Below are 23,620 nucleotides of genomic sequence, written 5' to 3' on the forward strand. Positions count from 1 at the left end.
AATGATTTGCATTGGACGTTATAAAGGAAAGAAATTTGAAGGACTTGAAATGAGGTATACCGTACGTCTATACAATGCAACATTATGAAAATTACGAGTAAACCCGGCCCAAGATAATACATACATGACAATTGTCATTGTGACTTAACAAGCCACGCCATGCCATGCGCACGCATATCCAATATTTCCCAATATTGTTTAAAGCATGTGCTTTCATGTCGTCCTTTTAATATGTCAAAAGAATTTATACCCAAATGTATATTTATTGAGAAAATATTTATGATAAATAAAAATTCTTAATTATTCTTCATTATTACCACTCTTTTCGTTGTCGAAAGAAGGTAGCGTTCGGTGATTTTACACATATATCTTTTGTCACTATTATCAACTATTGAGGCAATTAATGGGACTGGGGAGTATATCATATTTATATTTTTGTGAAAGTTAGTCCAATCATATTTTAAACTTTGAAATTGGGTAACAAAATCAAGAATAATAAAAAATAAAAAATAAAGTTGCACTACTTTTAGTAGCTAACCAATCGAGTATATATATATGATGAGTAATTTGTAGTTTCAAAAATATTCTTATACGGAGTATTAATTATACAAATCAAGTTTCAGTCCCCCTATACCCCATGCATTTTTCAATATTCTATTTGAAAGGAGCAGTAGATAAGATTTGAGCCCGTAACTTTTGTGTTACGCTAAGTTGAGCTGGTTCTTTAACATCATTTGCTAATTAATCTTATATGATTATTGCATATGTACGTACGTCGAGCCACCTTCAAGCTGTGCATAACACTGCCTAATGAGAACAAAGTTAATTCTCGACAACACTTGAACATGTAGCATGCACCTTTGATGACCAAATTCCCTACAAAAATGGAATAATAGAGTATTAATGAGGGTGAGAACACTTCGATTCATACATTGTTAAATTATTACTCAAAAACACTACTTGCTAAAAAAAACTTGTGTTTTCAATATCCGAGTTCCTACCATCTTTTTTTCGCTAAGATCTTTCAAAAACTTCTTAAGTTGCTGACTATCAGAGATGAGTTTATCATCAATTTGACCTTCAACGAGTGCAAAAAAAACCACCTGAAGTTCAAATAAAGAAAAGGCTCTCATCATATCATCTTGTTATATAATGAGTCCAAACTAAAAAAAGAACGAAGAAACGAAGTATATAATCACCTCTGCATAGCCACTGCTTGATTGATTGCTTTCTTCTGAATTTCTACCACAAAGATTTAAAAAGGGTGTCTTCTCATCCGATGAATTTACGGGTTCATCGGTTAGTACCTACGTTACAAAAACCAACAAAAATCAAGCCTTAACGTCTTTAAATTTGCATTATAAATGATGCATAATAAACTTTAGCCTTTAGGTATACAAAATGCGTCAATGTTATTCAAACGGTGCAATAATTTCTTAAATTTACTCTATTAAGCTATTGTATCAAGTATATGGATCATCAACCTTTTCAATATATTATCAAATCTATTGACCATAAAACTTGAGTTATTATAGTAAGTCATCACGTGCCTATTTACTGTTTGTATTCTTCTTTTTATTTATTTTTTTTACAGTAAGGAAGATCTATCTTGACCTGACCTCAACCCTTATTTTTGGTCCAGTATTTGCAAATTAGGCACTTGGGAGTTGGGAGTAGAGGGGAGGATAAGAGTTGATTACCCTACCCGACCCCAAACACCCTCACCTCACTAAGTAAGATTCAAACTCCTACCTTTAGTTAACACTTCATTGGTACGTGCCTTTGAGTTAGTTTACTATGCAATGGCCACTATATATCTATGAGTTATTATGTGTTGATGAACCTATAGGGCTATAGGTACGTATACGAAATATTTAATTAAGAGCGAGATTTAATGTTTAAACCCAAAAATAACGGAAAATTAAACCTGTGGAAATCTGATAGTATGATCAGATTTCTCAAGAATTTCATAATATTTTTGTGCAGTGAGCCTTTCTCTCAAGCAATAATTGGGAGAATGTTTTTCTCTGTATTGAGTGTAAAACGGCGCACAATCCACTTAGGGATCAGCAAACCTAGAAAAGTTACATAATATACACAAAAACAGCCACTAAGAAGCAGACACCTAGGCTGCACAAAAGAACAGAAAAGAACAGCTAGAGAAAGCTGTACAAAGCTGTACAAAAACAGGACAACTAAGGCTAAGCAGAAAAAATACAGTAGAAATACATATATACTAACTAGTATAGGTTTTCTTCATCCCCTCCTCAAGTTGGACTTGGTGGTGAGATACAAGTCCCAACTTGGAAGATAAAAATTTATGTTGTTGTTCAGTGAGAGCTTTAGTCATGATATCTGCTAGTTGAAGTGAAGATCTCACAAAAACAGTAATAAGAAAACCTTCTTCAAGTCTTTCCCGAACATAATGACAATCTTTAGAAAGATGCTTGGTGCGCTCATGAAAAACGGGATTCTCAGCTATATGCATAGCAGACTTGTTATCACAGTATAAAGGTATTGGTTTGGGAATAGTGAAATCGAGGTCTTCATAGATGCCATCAACCCAAACCATCTCACTTGTAGTCTGTGACATACTTCGATATTCAGACTCACATGAGGATTTGGAGACTGTTGCTTGCTTCTTTGTCTTCCAAGAGACAAGACATGCTCCAAGAAAGATGCAGTATCCTGTCAAGGATCTGCCAGAGAAAGTACATGAGCCATTATCAGCATCACAATAAGCCACCATTCTAAAAGGGGAATTATTAGGATAAAATAATCCCCAATCTGAAGTCCCTTTCAAATACTTAACAACATGTAAAGCTGCTTGCCAATGTGGTTCTCTAGGACAACTCATGAACTGACTCAGCAGTTGAACAGAGAAAGAGATGTCTGGTCTACTCAAATTAAGGTAGAGCAATTTTCCAATTAAACTCCTGTACTTCTCAGGATCAGCCATGATGATGCCTTCATGAGTGGACAACTTGGCATGCTTAGGAAAAGGAGCAGTTGCAGGAGTGCAGTTGCTTAAACCAGTGTAATCAAGCACATCAAACACATTATTCCTCTGATTAAGCAGAGTTCCTTTACTGGTTTTGGATACTTCCAGACCAAGAAAGTATCTCATCTCACATAAGTCCTTAGTAGTGAACTCAGTATCCAACTGTTGCTTCAATATAGTGATATAATAATCATCATCACTTATAATTAGCAGGTCATCAACATATACTAATATGATAGTCTGTTTTCCAGATTTCACTCTTGAAAACATGCTGTAATCTCTAGTGGACTGAATAAAGTCTCTTGCCTTCAAGAATTTTGTAATCTCTCTGTTCCATTGCCTGGAAGCCTGTTTGAGTCCATACAAACTTTTCTTGAGTTTACAGAATTTTCCTTCAGGAGCCTTTGTATATCCCTGAGGTGGTTTTAAGTATATCTCTTCATCAATATAGCCATGTAAGAAGGCATTATTGATGTCTAATTGGTGTATCTTCCAATTTTGTATTGTTGACAGAGCCATGAGAAGTCTTACAGTTGCAAACTTTGCAACTGGAGAGAATGTGTGCTTGTAGTCCTTTCCCTTGAGTTGTTTATCCCCTCAAGCTACCAATCTTGCCTTCAATCTCACTATTTTTCCATCCCTGTCAAATTTCACCTTGTAAACCCATTTTGAGTCCAAAGCCTTCTTATCATTTGGAAGGTCTGCAAACTCCCAAGTTTTATTCTTTTCTAAAGCCCCTAGCTCTTCTTCCATTGCTTCTGTCCACTCTTTGCTCTTTGAAGCTTGTAAAAAACTTGTTGGTTCTGTGACTTTGAGAACATTGTTAAGAGATACAATGTAATCTCCATCATAAAATTCTTTTTCTGTCAGCTTGTGAGCAGTGAAACATGGTGACTGATCATCATGATCAACTGAGTTACTTGGTGGCAAAAGGACTTCAAAATTCTGAAATTTGCTTGGAATTTTTCTGTCCCTGGTGGATTTTCTGATTACATGTGTTACTTGTTCTGTATCCTGCATCAAATCCTGCAAGATTTCCTGAGCTCCATTCTCAGGCTGCTCTTGTTCCTGAGTAGCTTCCTGCTCATGAATTTCTTCATCTAAATTCTCATCAGCTCCATCTTTATCTTCACTCAGATTCACTTGAATCTCATGATTAACTAAGGGAATACTGTTGTATAACCCTTTGTTTTCTTTTGCTTCTCTCTCAAGGTGCAAAAAGGAAAAAATTTCTCCTTGAAGTTTACATGTATGCTAGTGAACACCTTCTTCCTTTGCAGATCATAGAGCTTATATCCCTTTTGAGCTACAGGATATCCAATAAGGACAGCTCTAATTCCTCTCTCGGCAAATTTGTCATCACTCTTCTTTACCTCACTAGCATAACAAAGGCACCCTATTGTTCTCAGGTGTTTGTAATCTGGTTTCTTCTTCCATAACCTCTCATAAGGGGTTTTCCAACCTATCACAGCACTAGGCAGGAGATTAATTATGTGTGTTGCAGCTAGAATGCATTCCCCCCAAAATCTCTTAGGCAATCCTGCATGTATTCTCAAAGCTCTTGCAGTCTCAACAAGGTGCCTATGCTTTCTCTCTACTCTTCCATTTTGCTGAGGAACTCCAGCTATACTTGTCTGGTGAAAGATTCCTCTTTCTCCAAACATCTTACTACATTCTGACTGAACTATTTCAGTTCCATTATCTGATCTAATGGTTTTAGTTGTTGAACCAAAATGATTCTCTATACAAGAAAGAAATCTTTCCAATACATCTCTTACAATTTCCTTGTTCTTTAACAAGTGCACCCAAGTTGCTCTACTATAGTCATCTACTATAGTTAAAAAATAATTTGATCCATCTATGTTGGGTGTCCTATAGGGCCCCCATAAATCAACATGCAGTAAGCCAAAAATGGTAGAAGCTATGCTAGAGCTTGCTGGTAAAGGAAGTTTATGATGCTTAGAGACTGAACAAGTATCACAGCAAAATTTTTAATTGATTTGCAATTACAAAAATCCAAATGTTTCATCTTAGACAAAGATCCATGTCCAAGCCTAGCATGCATAACATCTAGGGTAATAGCATTATTACAGGGCAAAATTTCAGAATTATTTACCAAACTTGCTGTTAAGACAGTCTTGTTGGTTTCTTCATTGCTTAAAGTGAACTTGTACAGGTCATTTGTCATCTTCCCAAAAGCCAAGCTCTTTCCACTAGTAGGGTCCTGAAATACACATCCATTTTCATCAAAAATCACTTTGATGTTGCTGCATCTTATTATCTTACACAAAGATAAAAGATTATTTTTGAATTCTGGCAAATACAGAACATCATGAAGCACAATTCTTGCTCCCAATTTGACTGTTCCTATTTTATTTACTCTCTTCACATTCCCATCTGGAAGAACCACTTTAACAGGCTTAGATAAGCTTCTCATACTATTGAATAAGCTTCTATTCCCAGCCATGTGGTCTGAAGCCTCGGAGTCAATAATCCAGGACTTGGAGTCAAAATTTTGATGAAAACTAGCCACATTTGAGAAGGATATTATACCTGCAAAATTGCTCACAACATTTCCTTTTGCTTGACTGGTACCTGTTCCCTGCTTCTCTTGAAAAGCCTTCATTACTTCCCTGACTATAGCTGAGATCATTCCTGCATCTGGTTTGCTGCATGATCCAGAACCAGTCTCATACTCCGCTTCATCCAAGGGTGACTCCATTTCCTCATCTATCTTCCCAACATTTGCTGCTGTTTTATTTCCTTTGTACCAATCTGGGTAACCATAGATCTCAAAGTATCCAGACCTTTCATGTCCCTTTTTCTTGTAATAATCACAAGTGACATCTGGTCTAGGTTTCTTCTGCTCTCTCCTCTGATACCTTCCTTCATTCTTCTTTGCAGGAACATTGTTTCGACTCTCCTTTTGAGCTTGAAAAGCATATGCCTCTGCAATTTCTTGCATTTCATTGGAAACTTTCTTCCGCTTCTCAGTTTGTTGCACCAAATGGAAAGCTTTGTTGACACTAGGTAAAGGATCCATGCTGAGAATATTTTCCCTGGCATTCTGATATCCTCTATTCAATCCCATCAAGAATTGAATCACCCTGTTTGTCTCAACTATTGCTAAAATCTTCTTGTACATACTACATGTACACTTAGCAACAATCCCACAAGTGCATTCAGGTATTGCTTCTATGTTGTAAATTTCATCCCATAGCTTCTTGAACTTACAGTAATCTCCTACAGACATGTCACCTTGCTCAAGTTTACCAAGATCCTTCTTGAGTTGATACAAGAGTGGTATATTACTCTCAGAGTACCTCTCAACCAACTCATCCCAGAGCTGCTTGGAAGTTTCCACAAGGCTCAGACCACCAGCTACTTGATCTGTCATAGATCTGAATATCCAGCACCTCACCATATAATCATTCCTATCCCATCTATTAAAATCCTTGTGCCCAGCTGCTGGTTTGGAAATTTTTCCTTCAATGAATCCTTTTTTGTTCTTAGCTCCAAGAGCTAGCTTCACATTTCTACTCCAAATCAAGAAGTTGTTGCCATCAAAGAGCATTGGAGTCAGAGATGCAGCATGATTATCGGAGTGTGATAAGAACAAAGGGTCCTGATACTTCATCTGAGCATCTGAACTTTCATTTTCTGGCATTTTGAAAGATCGAAAGAAGGGAAAACAAGATGAAAACAATAAAAAGATTGAAACTTTCAGGATGATTTAACCTGAAAGCTCTGATACCATGTGGAAATCTGACAGTATGATCAGATTTCTCAAGAATTTCAGAATATTTTTGTGCAGTGAGCCTTTCTCTCAAGCAATAATTGGGAGAATGTTTTTCTCTGTATTGAGTGTAAAACGGCGCACAATCCACTTAGGGATCAGCAAACCTAGAAAAGTTACATAATATACACAAAAACAGCCACTAAGAAGCAGACACCTAGTCTGCACAAAAGAACATAAAAGAACAGCTAGAGAAAGCTGTACAAAGCTGTACAAAAACAGGACAACTAAGGCTAAGCAGAAAAAATACAGTAGAAATACATATATACTAACTAGTATAGGTTTTCTTCACCTAATAAATTAAATGTGCACAAAATTTTCAACCAAAATCAAATTACATAAAGCTCAACTTACAGAGGAGCAACTATATATCCAAAATCCTGCATAGTCTAAAATTAATCCAATTGCATCTGCAAGCAACAACAAATAAATATAATTGAAATCCTTCTACGTACACCTTTTATTTAATTGCCCCTTTTTCTTTTAAGTTTGCCTAATAACATATTGTGTAAATAAAAATACGGGGTCACAGAAAATTCTACAAGAAATACGACTATCACAATTTTTAAAATTAAACGGTTGTGATTTAATGATTTTGAATTATTTATTAATGTTAAAAAAAATTAGACGAGATCACGACTTTACTCTTAAAAAATAACAAAACTCCGATGTGATGATCGAACTGAGGATGCCCCAATTTCTCATAGTAAGAAACTCTCACATGGCATTTTCGTAAATAAGCCAACAATTTTTTTCAACTTTTTCAACTTTATACAATTGTGAAACCCACAATAAAAGTTATTGATTTATTCACAGAAATGCCATCATGAGAAACAAATTTCGTTTTTTTCTCAATATGAGAAACAGGGAATTTCCCCTAATAAAAGAGATAGAGGTACTAGCATTTAGAATTTTTAGATCGAACCTTCGGCTTCCAATTTATATGTTGGAGATTCATCGCAAGGTGTTGCTTTGGCCGAATCTTCAAGTTCCTCTTGAATTTGTTCATGATCAATCTCCAATATAACCTATAATTAGTTGTTTCGCATTTTAAAGAACTCAAGTCAAATCTCATATATGAATAGTGTAAATGTCAAATGGCGATCAATTACAATAACAAAAAATTTACCTTTATTCCAAGAGAGGTATATTGACTTTTGTCATCAACTTCAGAAATTAAGAGCTGAAAACCAGCTTTCATGATATTAACCAACTTTGTCCTTTCATACTCATCATCAAACTTACGGGCGATAGAATCAGACTCAGACTCAGACTCGGACTCGCACTTAGACTGATCAATAGTCGAGGGATCAGTCGACTTGGAAGAAGGTGCGGTAGGTGTGATGAAGAAAGGTAAACATCTTGAAAAGGAAGACAAAATGGATGTATTAACAGAAGTAACCATAACCAAGTTCGGAGAACAAGCATTAATAGCATATGCTGTTGTATTTTCGACGTCGGTCGAGATCAGATTCTGGTAGAGATCAGAGTCTGAATCCATTTGAATGATGCTGGTCTAAGGAAATTCCCAGAGTATAGTAGGTAGAACTAGAAGGAATATAATGAATGTGTGTTGAGAAAAAAAAAATAATATAAATTGTCTTAGTTAATTATTATTTTTTTTTTTTGACAAGAAATTGTCTTAGTTAATTAATACTCCGTACATATGCTAATTAATCTATGGTAATTAGAGAAAATAAATAAGTTAATTATTGTTGTATTATTAAAGATCTAATTTTTCATCCAAAATTTTCAAGAGAAAAAGTCGTGCATGTGAATGCAACAACCATGCAAGTACAGTACATGTTTAATATATTGCCTGATAATAATGGAAGGGTTTTTTTTTGTTTTTTTTTTTTTTTTTTTTTTTGAAGGATAATAATGTTATTTGAAATGTCTAATTTTAACACATTAATGAATTTAGCTTCATTAAGAAGTCAACTAAAATAAACAATTCCAACTAGGCTACAAATTCCCCACCCGGAACGGATTAAGGATCTAGGTCGGGATTATGGGGCACCTTGGCTAAGAAATTTTCAAAAATAAAAAAAAAAATAAGTTCATAAAAAAAAAAAATTAAAAAGTGCCTCTACTGTTTCAATTAGGGGTATTTATACTAAAATCGGTTCATGCCGGAAAGTTGAACATTGACAAATGTATTAATTAAAGTAACGTACGTATGTACTTATAAAAAAAAATAAAAAAAAAATGTCCAAAATGCTTTAATTTTGTATGTTTCTTTGGATTTAGTTTAATTAAAACTCATGTGTCTCAAGTACCAAAAACCTAATGAAATGACCATACACAAGCAATCAAATATGCGAGAGGTTTTAGGTTTATGATGTCATAAACTCAGTAAATATATGAGTGGTTTTAGTTATCATCAGTGGCAGAACCAAGGGGGGTTGGCGTAGCTCATGACCTCCCCCTTGCTGGCTGTTTTTATTTCTTAGAAGTAGCAATAAATTTACATGTTAAGTTGTACAGAGTAGTAGATTTAGTTTGCAAAATTCATACTTTATTTTTCTCATCGTGGGATTTGAATCTATTGCATTGCAATTTTTTAATACAAATTTGTTTTAGCGCACTCAGTAAAAGCATTTGTCACCCTAGCTCGCTCGCTATTTATTTATTTTATTGTACTTAACTCAATTATTGATTTTTGTTTTAATAATTGGGTCTCAGTCTGGAGATTTTAATAAATATTACAACGAAATATAAATAATCGTTTTTATGTTTTTTAATGAGATACAAGGTAAAAAAGTAAATAAATAAATTATGGTTCCACCACTGAGTTTATGACAGTCATATATCAACTTACTCGAGACCTCTAAATACCGACAACCTTAAGAGTACTAGAGTAGTCATACCAACCAAACACAAAACAAAAAAGTCAGGCCAAATAGGTACTTCCCGGAATCTGTTCCACCTTATCTTGTAGATCTAATCACAAACAAAATATTGCTACTTCTTACAAATTGATGATATTTTTAAGGTTGTTGAAGTCATCTTAAACCAACCCCCAACCCCCCCTCCCCCCCCCCCCCCAAAAAAAAAAAAAGAAGAATACAATAACACCTAGTCATCTTTAACACACACACCCACCCACCCCCCCCCCCCCCAAAAAAAATAAAAATAAATAGTCATCTTAAAATATTACTTGTAAAATCTAGAAGAATTCAATAATACCTAGTCATCTAGCTAGCTAGATGCCCTTAAAAGACTTTTACTTCATTGACCATTGTATTAATTTAAAGATCTTGATAACGAAGGTTTACGGAGTGTCAGATAATAATTTTAAAATTTTCCTAACATATTATTAATTTAGAAATGCATGTCAAAATTATGAGCTAATTAGTGTAATTAATATTTATTTTAATTTAATATTTTTCTTCTTGTCAAAAAAATTTTAATAATTTATTTTAATTATCTTATCTAACACCACATTTATTGATCATTGCATTAATTAAATGTAAAGTAGTATGGATTGAAAATTTTTAATTATTTTTTACTATTCTATTTAAATTCTAAACAGGCTATTTTGTCTCATGTCGTGCATTAAAGACATCCTATTATAATAAGCTATCTATTTCACAACCTTCGGAAGTACTCCACAACTCCATAGTTTTTAACCTTTGCAAGTCTTGTAACAGTTAGTTGTTGGTTGCTATAGATTTGGCAAACATATGAAAAAGATAGCTAGGTATATAGTTTGTTTTACCAATACATTAGATTAGATGATTTGTTAAATTTGACTTGAAATATATTCTCAATTTTCTAGATTTTTAACTCGTATTATACATTATTAAATGTATACGTGGTAAAAAATGTGTAAACTGTAAAATTTAAGTGTAAATAAAAATAAAAAAAAAAAAAATGGATGAGGGTTTTTATTTTTTTCAAAGAATGGATGAATTTTATTAAAGAAAGTTTACTAAATCAGATTTTCCGCCAAATACACTTACTAATTACATCTACATTTTATAAACTATAAGGAGTAATATCTTTATACCCTTAATCACGGTGGCTTAGGATATACGGAGTGCTAGTTGATTAAATAATTAACAAATGAAGAGCTTTGGGGTTTTTTTTTTTTAATGAAGAGCTTTAGGTATATAATTGTGAACTTAGGCATAATTTATTTATTTATCCCAAGGAAGGTTTTAATTTGGTTACCTTTGGATTTGGGTAGATGTTATTTTTTTAATCAATATTGAATAACGACATAGCAACTTTTAGAGGAGAGTCATGTTAAATTCTTCGTAAAAATCAATTATAGTTAGTTGAAATTTATGAAAGTACGTAAAATAGGAATAATTCTTCATTTTCATTTTTTCAATAGATGGATCACATTCACATAAAAACACATTATTTGTTTTAACCATTGAGTAATTTTTATATATAGAGTATATACTTAATAAAAATAATAATGATTTACAAAGCCCTAAAAACTACGGAATACATATAAACAGATAAAATTGAAAAAGATAATTAAAACAATCATTCATCACTAAAAAGTAAAAACTACATACAAAGAGTAAAATTGAATTTATAATGAATCTTTTTTTCTTTTTTTTTTTTTTTTTTTTTTTTTAGTACAAGACAAGAAATTAATGCTAGTTGTGAGATGACAAACAAAGTTTGACTTTAGATTAATTCTAATTAGATGCTTCATACTTTTTTTTTTTTGATGCTAATTAGATGCTTCATACTAATTCAACTAGTTGTATATCAAATTTTAAAAACTCAACTAGTGTATTTATAATGTCTTATACTTTTTAATTCCAAGTTCATGACAAATACAATACAACTACTACTCCAAGGCTCCCCAAATTTAACTAGCTAGAGTAGTATGTAGCTAGTTTATAAATGCTTCTTTTGTCAAAAAAAAAAGTTTATAAATGCTTCTATGCAATTAAAAACATATACAAGTATATATATATATATATATACATACAACCAACTCAAGATCGATTCAAAGTCTGATCTACTCTCTCACTAAGCTAGCAAGCTTATTAGCTTCCGATCAACTGGCCGACGAACCGGTTTAGCCCGGTTTAAACGACATACGAAGTATATATTATACATCTACAAATTTCCCAGGTATTTTTTTTTTCTTTCCTCAACTATTAATCTTATTTAAAATATGAATATTTTTTATACTACATTTTTAATAATGAACGGCTTGATCTTCATTCTAATGCCTTAAATTTTTCAAGAATATAGATAAGATTCAAATTGTGCTAGTAGATTGTAAGTTAGATCTTTTTTCGTGTTGATCGAAACTCAATTTTTTAGGAGTACATGATATATATAGATTGCAACGTGAAGTCTAGGAATGCCGTATGCTAAATTTGATATGATGAATGTATTTTATTTTAATTTCAAGTCTAAGAAAAATTAGATTATAAGGCCATAAACTATACCAAATTTTTATGTAATAAATTGTACATAACTCACAAGAAAACTAATAATACTATGTGAAGCAAAAACATATAAATTTCATATTGGAAATAGGGGTGGTGCAATCAAAAACTTAGGTACTTAAAAGGTGATTTTTTTAAAAAAATGGTTTTTTAAAAAAAATTTGACAAAAAAGGTGGTTTATACCAATTTTACCTTATAAATATTGATGGTGTCAAAAGATATCGTGCAAAATGAAATAGACACTGTATATTTTGGGATAGAGGAAGCCCAATAAAAAGGCCGAATAGGTCTCACAATACATCTCATTCCCACAATTTCATTTTGCAATTCAAATTAAAGTGTTAAAAGAAAAAAAAAATGTAAAAGCTAATAAACGTCCCAAGAACGTTGGATAAGATAACTAAAAGTAAAAATATTAACTTGAAATATAATTTATTAATTACAATCCATTACCGAGAAAATTGCTAAGTATCCTCTAGTATGTGTTTAAATTATATGAAAGTTTGTAATATTTTTATATGTTTGCAGAGAAAGTTATGGCTCTAGCAATACCAATACCAGAGAAATTGCTGAGTTTTCTGATGGAGAAGGTTGTCCCTGTACTACAGGCCGAGACACGAAAGTTTCAGAGTGTCCCGGAATTAGTAAGTGACATCAAAAATGAAATGGAGATCGCTAAAGATTACTTGAAGAAAGTCGAGGTAAAGGTAGACAGAATAGAAGACAGATCAAAAGATAAGCTCAAGCAAGTGAGTAAGTTAAGGTCATTGGTGTTTAAGATTGAAGATATCATAGATGACTGCGAGCTGATTGACCAACAACAATCAGGCCACCAACGCGAAGGAGATGACAAAGGGTGCATGACCGGAATGTGGAAATTATTAGATCAAGGTTCTAAAGATGTCGAGGGTTACAAGGACAAACGTGGGATTGCTTGCTCGATTGTAAGGATTAAAAATGCAATGGAGAAGATAAAAGGAAATGGAAAAGGTTATGAGGAAACGATTTTTGCTCTTGTTGAGGAAGATTCGGGGGAAAAGAAGCTTGACCCTGGAACTTGTCCGCTTTATAAGGATGAGGAAAATTTCGTAGGGTTTAAGGAACGTGAATCGATTGTAAAGAAGAAATTACGTTTGGAGGATGAGGAGTATGACAGTAAACAGTTTGTGTTAGCAGTTTGGGGTCAGCCGGGACTTGGGAAGACAACGCTTGTTCAAAAAGTGTACGAGAATGAAAGGAAGAATTTCTCATACTATGCTTGGATCACAGCAACCAAGCCTTACTCAAGTGTTGCTCTACTTAAGTGTTTGTTTAAACAGTTCATACATAGTTATTCTTCTGCAGACAATGTTTCTGCTGACAGTATTTCTGTAGACGAAGTGCAGAAATTACCAGATAATGAGGCGACGATCACTGATCGTTTAAGGAGTTACCTAATGATAAACGATGCCAAATAGGGTAATAATTTTTGCAGACTTGATTCATAATTCTATTCATGAACATGATTGCTGATTCTTTGATATTCAGTTCTTACTCGTATGTATTTGACAGGAATAATCCTAACTATTGTTACTCTGCTAATAAAAATGTCAGCTGTATATACCTGATAATCAAAATAATGATCCAGGGACTTGCATCAAGCAGTTCAGTAACTCATTCGAGTCACTTGTCGCATTGCAATGTGTAAAACATACTATTACAGCTTATATAAGTCGGGTTACTATGTCTGAACAATAGATAAATATGCAACATTACTCGTTTATAGATGTACTGTGTTAACTATATACCTTCATTGGTTCAAACAATAAGGTTTGGAAAAAATAGCTGAATATGTACCGATGTTTGTTTCTGTTTACAGGTACTTGGTGGTTCTTGATGATGTTTCGGAAATGGAGGAGTTGTCTAAGATCATTCAGGCTACTCGGTACCTAGTTACAGCAAAGGTGGTCGAATACTAATGACAATGAAAAGTGAACACATTGCAAATTACTGGAAGACTTCAAGTACTTACGGTGAAGCCTACAATCTGCAAGTTTTATCTGAAGAAGAGGCCAAGCGTCTCTTCAATAAGAAGGCATTTGGGAACGAAGGAAAGTGCCCTCGGAAGCTAACAAGTTTACGGGACAAAATTGTGAAAGAATGTGATGGTTTGCCCTTCCTGATAGAGAAAGTAGGGGCAATTTTCTCAACCACGGATAAGTGGATTGAGTTGTATCAGAATTTCCAAATCAACCCTGTATCGCCGGAATGGAGCAAGGACAATCTACTCTTCAGCGGCTACCACGAGATGCCTTATCATCTTAAGCCTTGTTTCCTGTATTTATGCATGTTTCCTAAAAGTTGCAAATTCAAAAGAACGAGAGTAGTTCGTCTATGGATTGCTGAAGGTTTTGTGGAAGCCAAGGATCATAGCACTCTCGAAGAAGCTGCAGAAGAATATCTTAATGAACTAGTTGAAAGAGGTATGGTTTCGAAACAGAATATGTACTTAGGTTCCATTCTTCCATATCAAATCTGAATAACTCTAGGATATAAGGCTCTATTCTACTTTACTTATGAAATTAAGTTCTAACAAAATAAGTTAAATGTTAGAGCTCCTTCTGACATACAAATATGTATCTTATAGGTATGCTTCATCTCTTGAAAAGCGACGAAACAGGAAGAAACAGGACATTAATACTTCCCTGTATGCGGCAACATGTAATGTTCCAAAAGTTGGCAGACTTGAGTTTTTGTCAAGTGTTAACGCAAAACAGGTTAAGCACAAACAATCAATGTCGAAGGCTTTCGATTCACAAGGATGCACCAAATACAGTCATTGCCTCAAGTGTCCGCTCAATCCTTTCATTTGTCCAACTTGAAAAATTTCCGATTGCATGGTCATCGCCATTCCAGGAAGCTGAATTCCGGCTAAAAGTACTTGACCTTCAAAATGCCAAGTTTGTTGATGTCCCGAGAGTGGTGGGAAAGCTGCATAACTTGCGTTATCTAAGCATCAGAAATACCAAGGTTAATAAACTGCCGGAAACTATAGGTGGACTCTGGAACCTTCAAACCTTGGATCTCAAAAACACTGATGTAAAGGAGCTACCAATAGGAATAAATCGCCTTCACAAGCTCCGACATCTTCTTGTATGCCATTATAATGAAGACGAGAAGATGGTGCCAGTAAAGATACCCGAAGGGGTATTCAGTAACTTCAAGGACCTGCAAAAGCTAGCATTTGTAGATGGAAGTCTCTATTTACCAAAGGAGGATCCTCAAAAGGAGGAATTACAAGAAGAAAATTCACAGAAGGAGGATGGCAGTTCCAAACTTATTGTTGGTTTAGTGCCTGGTTTGGACAAGCTAACACGATTGAGAAGGTTGGCAATCGTAAATATGAAGAAGGAGAACATAAAAACCTTGTGTAAGGCATTAGAAAATATGAAACAGCTCCGATCATTGAGTGTAAGAATGCTAAGTGATGAAGATGTTCTTGATTTGAGCCACATCAAATCTCCTCCTGAATTTCTAGAGCGGCTTTACTTAATAGGGCCTTTGAAGCAAAAACAATTGCCAATATGGATACATAAACTCAAGCATTTGGTTAGGTTGCTGTTGAAAAACTCAGGTTTTGAGAGCGATCCGCTCGAAAAGCTCAAGGTGATGCAAGAATTGCTAGTGCTTGAACTTGATAATGCATATGATGGTAAGGTCTTGGATTTTGGTTACAAGGGGCTGAGGAAACTACAAGTGTTACGTATCAGACGGTTAACAAATTTGAGGACAGTAAAAGCCGGAAAAAATGCTCTACTTCAGCTCCGTCTGGCAGTACATAGAGATTGCCCGACGTTGAAGTACATTTCCCTTCCATCTCAAATAAATGAAGTTATTCAAGAGTTTAAACCAAGTAAGTCTCCCAAGCAAAGGGTCAATTGATTTATCTTCCAAGCTTTATATATTACAAAAGATTGAATTCTAACCTTCTAATTCATAGGACGGTATCATGATTCTTATATTTAATACTTCCTCCACTTTTTTTTTTTTTTTATTACTTGCAACATTTCTCTAATGTAAACTATTTACATACTTTACTTCAATTACACAAGAAAATGTGATATTTTATTTTTGATTATATACATTTGAGTATAAATCCAACAGCATTTATAATAACTATTTAATCATAGATTAGTAAAGTAAACAAAAAAAATTAAAAAAAAATATATAAATAAAAATTAGTTTATGAACAATACAAATAGTCATGAACTAAGGAAGATGCATTATCATTGACATTGACATGAGAATAGAGGGTATTTAGAACCTCAATAAAGAAAAAGGCCAACTAGGCAAGGGACATACATTATTAATTAATTACGAACACTACATAGTATTAGGGTACTCAGAAACCACACGTGACATCATCTTGAGGCTATTCGTAGATTCAACAGATTAACAGGTTATCCTCACAAGCCATCAAAATTAGAATTGATTTATGTTCCTTATGTCTCTATCAACGGTTCATGTATCATAAATCACAATAAGGCCGACAAAAACAGGGGAGACCTATAAGATATATTCATATATATGCAAAGAGAGTACTCCGTATCATCCAGCCAGGCATAATTGTAAAGGATGTACTGATCTAGATTAAGAGCTTCAATAAATCAAGAAATGGCTTCATATAAACTAATTTCATAATTACAGAAGATGTGATAACTTATCTGACGTGCACTCCAACCAACATGTGCAAGCCGAAGCATATAAAGGGCATTACAATATTTTCAAAAGCTGCACCTCAAAGATCAAAGGCTCATTTGCATGAGACAGAAGGCTACGTCGAGGGCCAAACTGCAATAAACTACCATGATGAGTTACATGTCTAGAAACATCTTAGGCATATATGAAGGAGAAAAGGAGAAATAGATAACAAGTCTACTCCATCTAAGAGAAAAATAACCTCCTCTGGGATGGGTTTCAAACTTTCATTTACATATCCCGTTGATGGCGGAATCAAGGCTCTTCTCTTCCCTAAAAGTATTCAATGAAGCATATACTCCAGTTAGTTGACCAAAGAAAGAGAAGACAAATTAAAAAAAGGAAATATAACGTGCAACAAGATCAAACCACATCAGATGCAATAAAGAAAAATCAACAGGGGAAAGTCTGCAGTATTATATCAAGAAATAAAAACTAGCAGGCCCATAGATAAGGGTTACAGCTTAACAACAAAGTGATAGCAAACATCTACAGACTCAACAGTGAATCCACGTACCAAACTATTAAAAATGAAATTTCACAAGCAGCAGTAAAATTATGTTGCAGGGATTTTTATAGTTGCACCAAAAACCTTGGAATTTCACCTGGGACTCTTTAATTATTCCTTTTTACTAGGCACTTTGGGGTAGAATTTGACATGGAAAATCTCAATCTAAAATAGAGTGCTGTATCTATACTATTTGGGTAGAATTGACATGGAAATTCAAGAATCCTCAAAAGTTCAATTAATATCGTATTATTTTCTGCCACTACAAAAACCATGAGCAAATATCGTAACCAGTCACTGTTACTCTTATGAGACTCAATAGGATGATTCCAGTCACTGTAGAAGCATGAGAAAGGTAACGATGGTCTCAGAGAAGCCTGTTATTCACACTTTCTTATATTAGGCTTTTAGGAACATGTGGCCTAGCTGCTAAACAGGCCTATGAAATTGAATTTAAGTGATGAACCTGTATTTTATTCCTTGAATTACGGTAGGCTCACAGAGCTATTTCCATTTCTTGGCCAGCAACAAGAGATTAGAACTGAAGGGATGCAAAAATCTAGGAGGATGAAATAAGAAAAGAGATGTGGAAACCTAGGCAACATGAAGCAGATACAATAGATTGAGTTGCAACTTTTCCAGAAGAACGACAGAGGTTTATACAGCAAACCACCTAAAGCTTAAGATTAGCCCCGTACTAAATCATTTGCAATTTCAAGATTGAACCTAGAATACGATGATACGAATAGATGCTTCACATGTGCTCAGTAATCAACCTTTAGGAATTAGGATTTCTCTAATTACATACGGAGCATGTCACTACCAAGATTTAGATCTAATTAAAGCAATATGTCAATCTGTCACATGGAATTCCCCTTTAGATAAGAAAGAATGAATCGTTTTGATAACAGAAAAGAGGAGTGAAACTGATCCAGGATCACAGACTAAAGTGTGTAGTACACCTTTTGGAATATCCAGGTATTATAGTATAGTATCACCTTCAGCAATTTAAATACATGCACCAAAATAAACATCCAAGTGAATATAATCAGCTTAGAAAGGGGTCTCAAAACATTTCAATAGTTTGACACACTAATAAGTAGTACCGTAGTACCACATGTGGTTGTTTCGGTATTAGGTGCTCAAGGCTCAAGCAATAATACAGAAGCCTAATACTAGACAAGTAACACATCTTCCTTGAACAATACAGATATTCACCCAAATGCCATTCAAAATTTACCTCCAACTTTCATGCCAATTAATACATCCTTCAAGCCTTTTATGATCTGTTTACACAACACAATATTAGTTACTTACTTACACATCTCAAAATTATAACTATTTTCCAAAAGCAATCACAGATGCTCACGCTACCAAAGATGTATATAATACGTCCTTGAGCATCAAGAAGCACCACACTGTACCATGACCCCATACCTCTCAAGAGGCTTCTGCCTATGAAGAGGTTAAGTGGGTAGTATATATACATATCTAAGTCCCAAGAGGCACAAATTAAGAGAAAATGTTCTTAAGCAATAACCCACATTGAAAAAAAGGCATTGGATGTTTATTAGTTCACAATAAAATTTAAATTAGACAGGATCCGTTCGATATCACTGTAATTTTTTGTTTTTGAAAGTCATAAGATATATGCCATATAAAAAATCAATAATTAGCCAAACCTATTGATATCATGATTATTTAGAAAATTGAGAACAGAAAAATGAAAACCACTTTTTCTGATTTTTCTGTATTTGTTTCATTGTTTTTAAAAAAAAAATGGAAACAAAAACCAATAATGAACAGGCCTTTAAAGAGACGATTTATTGACTCATTGCAATTTAAAGCAGAAAAACAATGCACCAACAAGCCATTGCACCAATATAAGAGTTAGGAGTACTATTAAAGGAGCAATCAGAATGAAACTATTTCCTAGAATTACGTCCTTACTTTTTAGAGCTCTAGTTGCACGGGTTATTTACCTGTTTTTCATCCAGAGTTAGTGTAACAGGCATGGCTTCTCCAGTAAATTGATCTACTGTGCTGAATCATATGCATCAAATAGAATAAGCCTGGGAACATACGGGTGATTTGCACAAATATGGGAGAAGGGAAGTGAAACAACAAAGCATAGTTTCCAGAACTTGATAAAGAATAAGATTAAAGAAAGAGATTAAAAATTATAGTAATGGGAATCAATAAGCCAAAGTTATTCCAAAAAGAATAATAGGCGATGAAAACATGGCATAGCAGTATAGCACAAAGATTAGAAAAGAAGGAACATGCTGGAGGGTGTGGGGGATGAATTATGTAATTTGCAATTTCGCATACCTGTAGACAAAATACCCATTTGATCGCCGACAAACATAATTAAATGCTACAACATCACCTTCCTCAGCTGCTGGTCCCTCTCCATCAACAATATCTGAAATAGACCACAATCAACTCAGAAAATTTCTATGATTGAACCATGCACAGAGCATAGCCATTATACATGAGCGATGGCATAGATGATATCTACAAGTAATAGGGCTGTATAGATTTCACCTGAGGGTCAAGGATTGGTGCTAGTGTGAATCTTAATCCTACTTGAATGTATTAAGGAGTTATTTAACTTAGTCTGGAATTTTCACCATGTTATCAGTACTTCATGCTCAAAGAAAAAGAGCTTGCAAACATAATAGGTTGGAATAGTCCATCCCCTGCCTCCATCTTCCAATTTTTGACAAAAACTAACACTATGCTTAAAATTCTAAATAGCTATAGTGGAAGGAAAGGGGAGGGAAGGAGAGAGAAAGGAAAGGGAGGGAAGAAGTGATCTTGCTTTTTCCTCTCTTTTAACATTGAAAGGATTTGGCTTATTAGAAAGGAAGGAAAATTAATCCCTCCAATTTCCAATTCCAATCCCTTCCCTCTTCACCAATTTTATCCAAACAAGGCAGTTTCTCTTCCCTCCCCCTTCTCTTAATATTACCCTATCCAAACACATAATAACCGATTGAGTCAAGGCAATGAACAGGTATTGTACCTTTGCTGATGGTACCAATAATCAGCAAATAATGGACTTACTTAGTGCTACACACCCTTCATTCTCTCGCAAACTTCTATGCTGCTGTTATCTCTTTGGAGTACACTGGATGGGCAGCACATAAATTACTCTAGACAGAAAGAATACACATCTTGGCTGAAGGGAAAGGTAGCATAAAAAAAGGCAAAAAGCCAACAGACCATAAGAGTGATACTCTAGGAATATGAAAGCTACTCTTTGCAGCAGAAATTTTCAGTATAAAGACTATGAACAAGTTAAATGTTATAATACATTAATACACAGGGAAACATCAAGTTCAGGACCATAATTAAACCAGCAACCTTGCAAGAGAGAATGATGTCCAATGACAAATATACCTTGAACCCTTACTCCACTGGGAAGCTTCCTGGTACTGGATACTTCAAACATCAAATGTCATTCGCACAGAAGATGAGTTGAGTAGCATGCCAGTTATAGAAAAAGAGAAATGCTAGAAAAACTTGGCAATTTACCGAAGTATTTCAGGCTCCTCCATCTGAGGGATTGGTGCACCAAGAGCAAGATTTACATTATACAAGATAGGTACAGCTCCCATGGAAAGTAACATCCTCCTTGAAAGGTTTCTAGCAGTCAAAGAAGCAAAATCGGAAACAGAGTAATTTGCAGTAACATTCAGTTTTCTAGCTGTACCACTGTAAAAGACAACAGAGATTATAAGTTAGACTGTACAAGTGTTGAATTACACAGTAATTTTCAAATTATAAAAAAACGTACTCAAATTAACTAACAAATAAAACTGTCACTGAGCTAAAAAGCTTCTGATTTCAGCAAAGTCATAATTAGTTTAATATGTTGGGATGTTTTCACAATTTAAACGAGAGAGACAGGGAGTATAAGTATTGTAAGGAAACTGTTGGCAGCAAATGAACAAGAAATTTCTTTGCAAAAGAATGGTGCAATATTCTCAAACAAATCTCAACCTCATGTTTCATCAATTAATGCATGAATTTTGAGAGAAATTTCTCAAGGTTGTATTAGATTTAAGGAAGTTTTTTTATTTGTATATTATGTTTTATAGAACTTTAATCGGCTTTTAAACTACTTTGTATTTTATACATAGGTTCCTTGTGTTAGTGAGATGGAGAAAACTAGGAAAGAGAGAAGAAAGTAAACACAAAATGATTAAAATGCTACATTTATTTCTAGAGTAGATACTTCTCCTGTCTCCGTATCTACAAGAGAATGGAGAAGAATAGGAAACTAACTTCTTGCGGAGAGGATATTTCCACCCCTTCTTACCCCGAAAAACAAATTATAGCATGACATTGGCAATTCTTAATTTCTTATACTAGCAAATTCCTTCAAAAACAGCTTTATCCTCTAGGTGTATAACTGTATATCATATCACATTTTTCCCATTATTTAGGCCAACTAAGCAGCTACATATTATCGCCCGTTCTAACAAAGGACATGAGTTAATGTATGACAATTGACAACTACATATCATCGCCAACTAACAAGGATTTTAATATTGCTAAGTGACTAGCAAGCTATTATGATTTCAAAGAATAAGTTGCATTATAGCAAAGTGTTAGCCAGCCATCAAATATTATGTCCTAATTTCTAATGTCAAGTAACTTTCTTTTCTGTGAATGACTGTATTTTCCAATCATATGCAACAATTTCTCTAACCAAATATTTAGTTTTTGATTCTAAATGTCATAAAGCAACTATCGAAACAAAAAAAATCATTTCTTTTGCATGGAATCCAAAAAATCATATCAAGATTTTTATATAACCCAAGTTCAATATGGTAAACAATTCACATTCAAAGCATTACAAATTCATATATATAATCCTATCAAATTAGCCATAATCCATAAAATTCTCAAATTGCCTTCAATTTGATAAGACTTCACTCCAAATTGTAAACAATTATTTCAACTAGCAACATTCGGAAAAAAAATTATATACTTCTTAATAAAAATAAATATAATAAAAAGAAAAAATAGATGATATTGAACACTGAAACAAGCTTAAATTTGATTGGGAATCAAGAAAAAAGAGTAATCTAAATTAAATAAATGTAGAGTTTTGAATAAAATATTACCGTGGTAGCAATGAAGGGCGAGGAAGAGAAATTGAAAGTTGCGGCAAAGAGACAGGTGTGAACGCCATTGTTATGCAGGCTCAATTTTTGTTGAGCTTTAAAATGATGAATTGATGAGTGTGACCAAAAGTATACTAGTAGGAAGTAAGTATAAAGGAAATCAGAATGAAAGGAACTAAAATAGTAGTAGTTTTTTGAGTAAGGATATCTCAAGAGAGTGAGAGATTGCTCAAGTGGTTAGAGTTTTCCTCCCGGTTTAAGGGGATCTGGGATTGATTCTCTCCCCCGCCCTTGTGGCTCTCTAAACACCAAAAAAAAAGTAAGGATACCTCAAGTGGTTAGAACTTCTCTGCCTATTTGATGCTCGTTGCCGTCTTAACACCAACCAAAAAAAATAAAAAATTACCCTATCTTATCACAGGAATGGGGGCTATGAAGAATCGAACCTACATCACTTTCGGAAAGATGGAGGGACTAACCATTCTTTTATTCACCTGTTTAAACTAACTTCCACCTTAATTGCTTACCCGAAAACATACCAAAAAAAATCCAACACCACAAAGGTGTTGGAGGTCGACATTGGAGGCTTGGAGCCACCACCATGCTAGAAGACTAGAAGGCTCAAAATATTCTTGTAAACGACTACTAGTACTTTTAATATCTCAATTTTTTTATGACTTTCTGAATGTTTACTCTTGCATGACCTAGATTTATCCTTATTTAAGTTTATTATAACATTATACCAAAAAAAAAGAGGCGACTCCATTGATCTTATAGATAAACGGGTAATGTTTATCTATTGGCTTTGTTTTTTTTTTCATCAACAATGTTTTTGAGATGTCATATGCTAGCTGAAGAATGATGTCCATGTCCAGTCATACTAAATGTAACGTTACTATGGAGCAACGCATATAAATGGAAGGGCACCCACACCACCATTAAAGCTTCCTCATCGTCGTAGTTATTAGTAATTGCAATGGAATCGGTTTGTCAAATGAGTTCATTGAGTTGCT

At 34.2% G+C, this 23,620-nt stretch overlaps 3 protein-coding genes across 3 annotated transcripts; 1 reads left to right on the forward strand and 2 right to left on the reverse strand.

Annotated features, from left to right (window-relative positions):
- Positions 1–503: 503 nt before the first annotated feature.
- Positions 504–8,367, reverse strand: LOC110707024. The gene is made up of 6 exons (XM_021885045.1): positions 7,927–8,367; positions 7,723–7,825; positions 7,152–7,207; positions 1,200–1,307; positions 1,002–1,103; positions 504–876 (listed from the first exon to the last, which is right to left on the reverse strand). Exons 1-6 carry the CDS (start codon positions 8,296–8,298, stop codon positions 823–825), a joined length of 795 nt encoding a protein of 264 aa, XP_021740737.1. The 5' UTR covers positions 8,299–8,367; the 3' UTR covers positions 504–822.
- Positions 8,368–11,712: 3,345 nt separating this feature from the next.
- On the forward strand, positions 11,713–16,172 carry LOC110707025 (disease resistance protein RPM1-like). Its single transcript, XM_021885046.1, has 4 exons — positions 11,713–11,900; positions 12,753–13,682; positions 14,083–14,686; positions 14,851–16,172. Exons 3-4 carry the CDS (start codon positions 14,182–14,184, stop codon positions 16,143–16,145), a joined length of 1,800 nt encoding a protein of 599 aa, XP_021740738.1. The 5' UTR covers positions 11,713–11,900; positions 12,753–13,682; positions 14,083–14,181; the 3' UTR covers positions 16,146–16,172.
- A 69-nt stretch (positions 16,173–16,241) lies between these two features.
- LOC110707026 (peptidyl-prolyl cis-trans isomerase FKBP16-1, chloroplastic-like) lies at positions 16,242–23,149 on the reverse strand. The gene is made up of 8 exons (XM_021885047.1): positions 22,608–23,149; positions 21,010–21,189; positions 20,875–20,909; positions 19,801–19,894; positions 19,452–19,512; positions 18,710–18,755; positions 17,164–17,234; positions 16,242–17,054 (listed from the first exon to the last, which is right to left on the reverse strand). The coding sequence occupies exons 1-8, from the start codon at positions 22,673–22,675 to the stop codon at positions 16,977–16,979; spliced, it is 633 nt and encodes a 210-aa protein (XP_021740739.1). The 5' UTR covers positions 22,676–23,149; the 3' UTR covers positions 16,242–16,976.
- Between the last annotated feature and the right edge of the window lie 471 nt (positions 23,150–23,620).

The sequence above is a fragment of the Chenopodium quinoa genome, unplaced genomic scaffold (assembly GCF_001683475.1).
Source record: "Chenopodium quinoa cultivar QQ74 unplaced genomic scaffold, ASM168347v1, whole genome shotgun sequence".
Classification (NCBI taxonomy): Eukaryota; Viridiplantae; Streptophyta; class Magnoliopsida; order Caryophyllales; family Amaranthaceae; genus Chenopodium; species Chenopodium quinoa.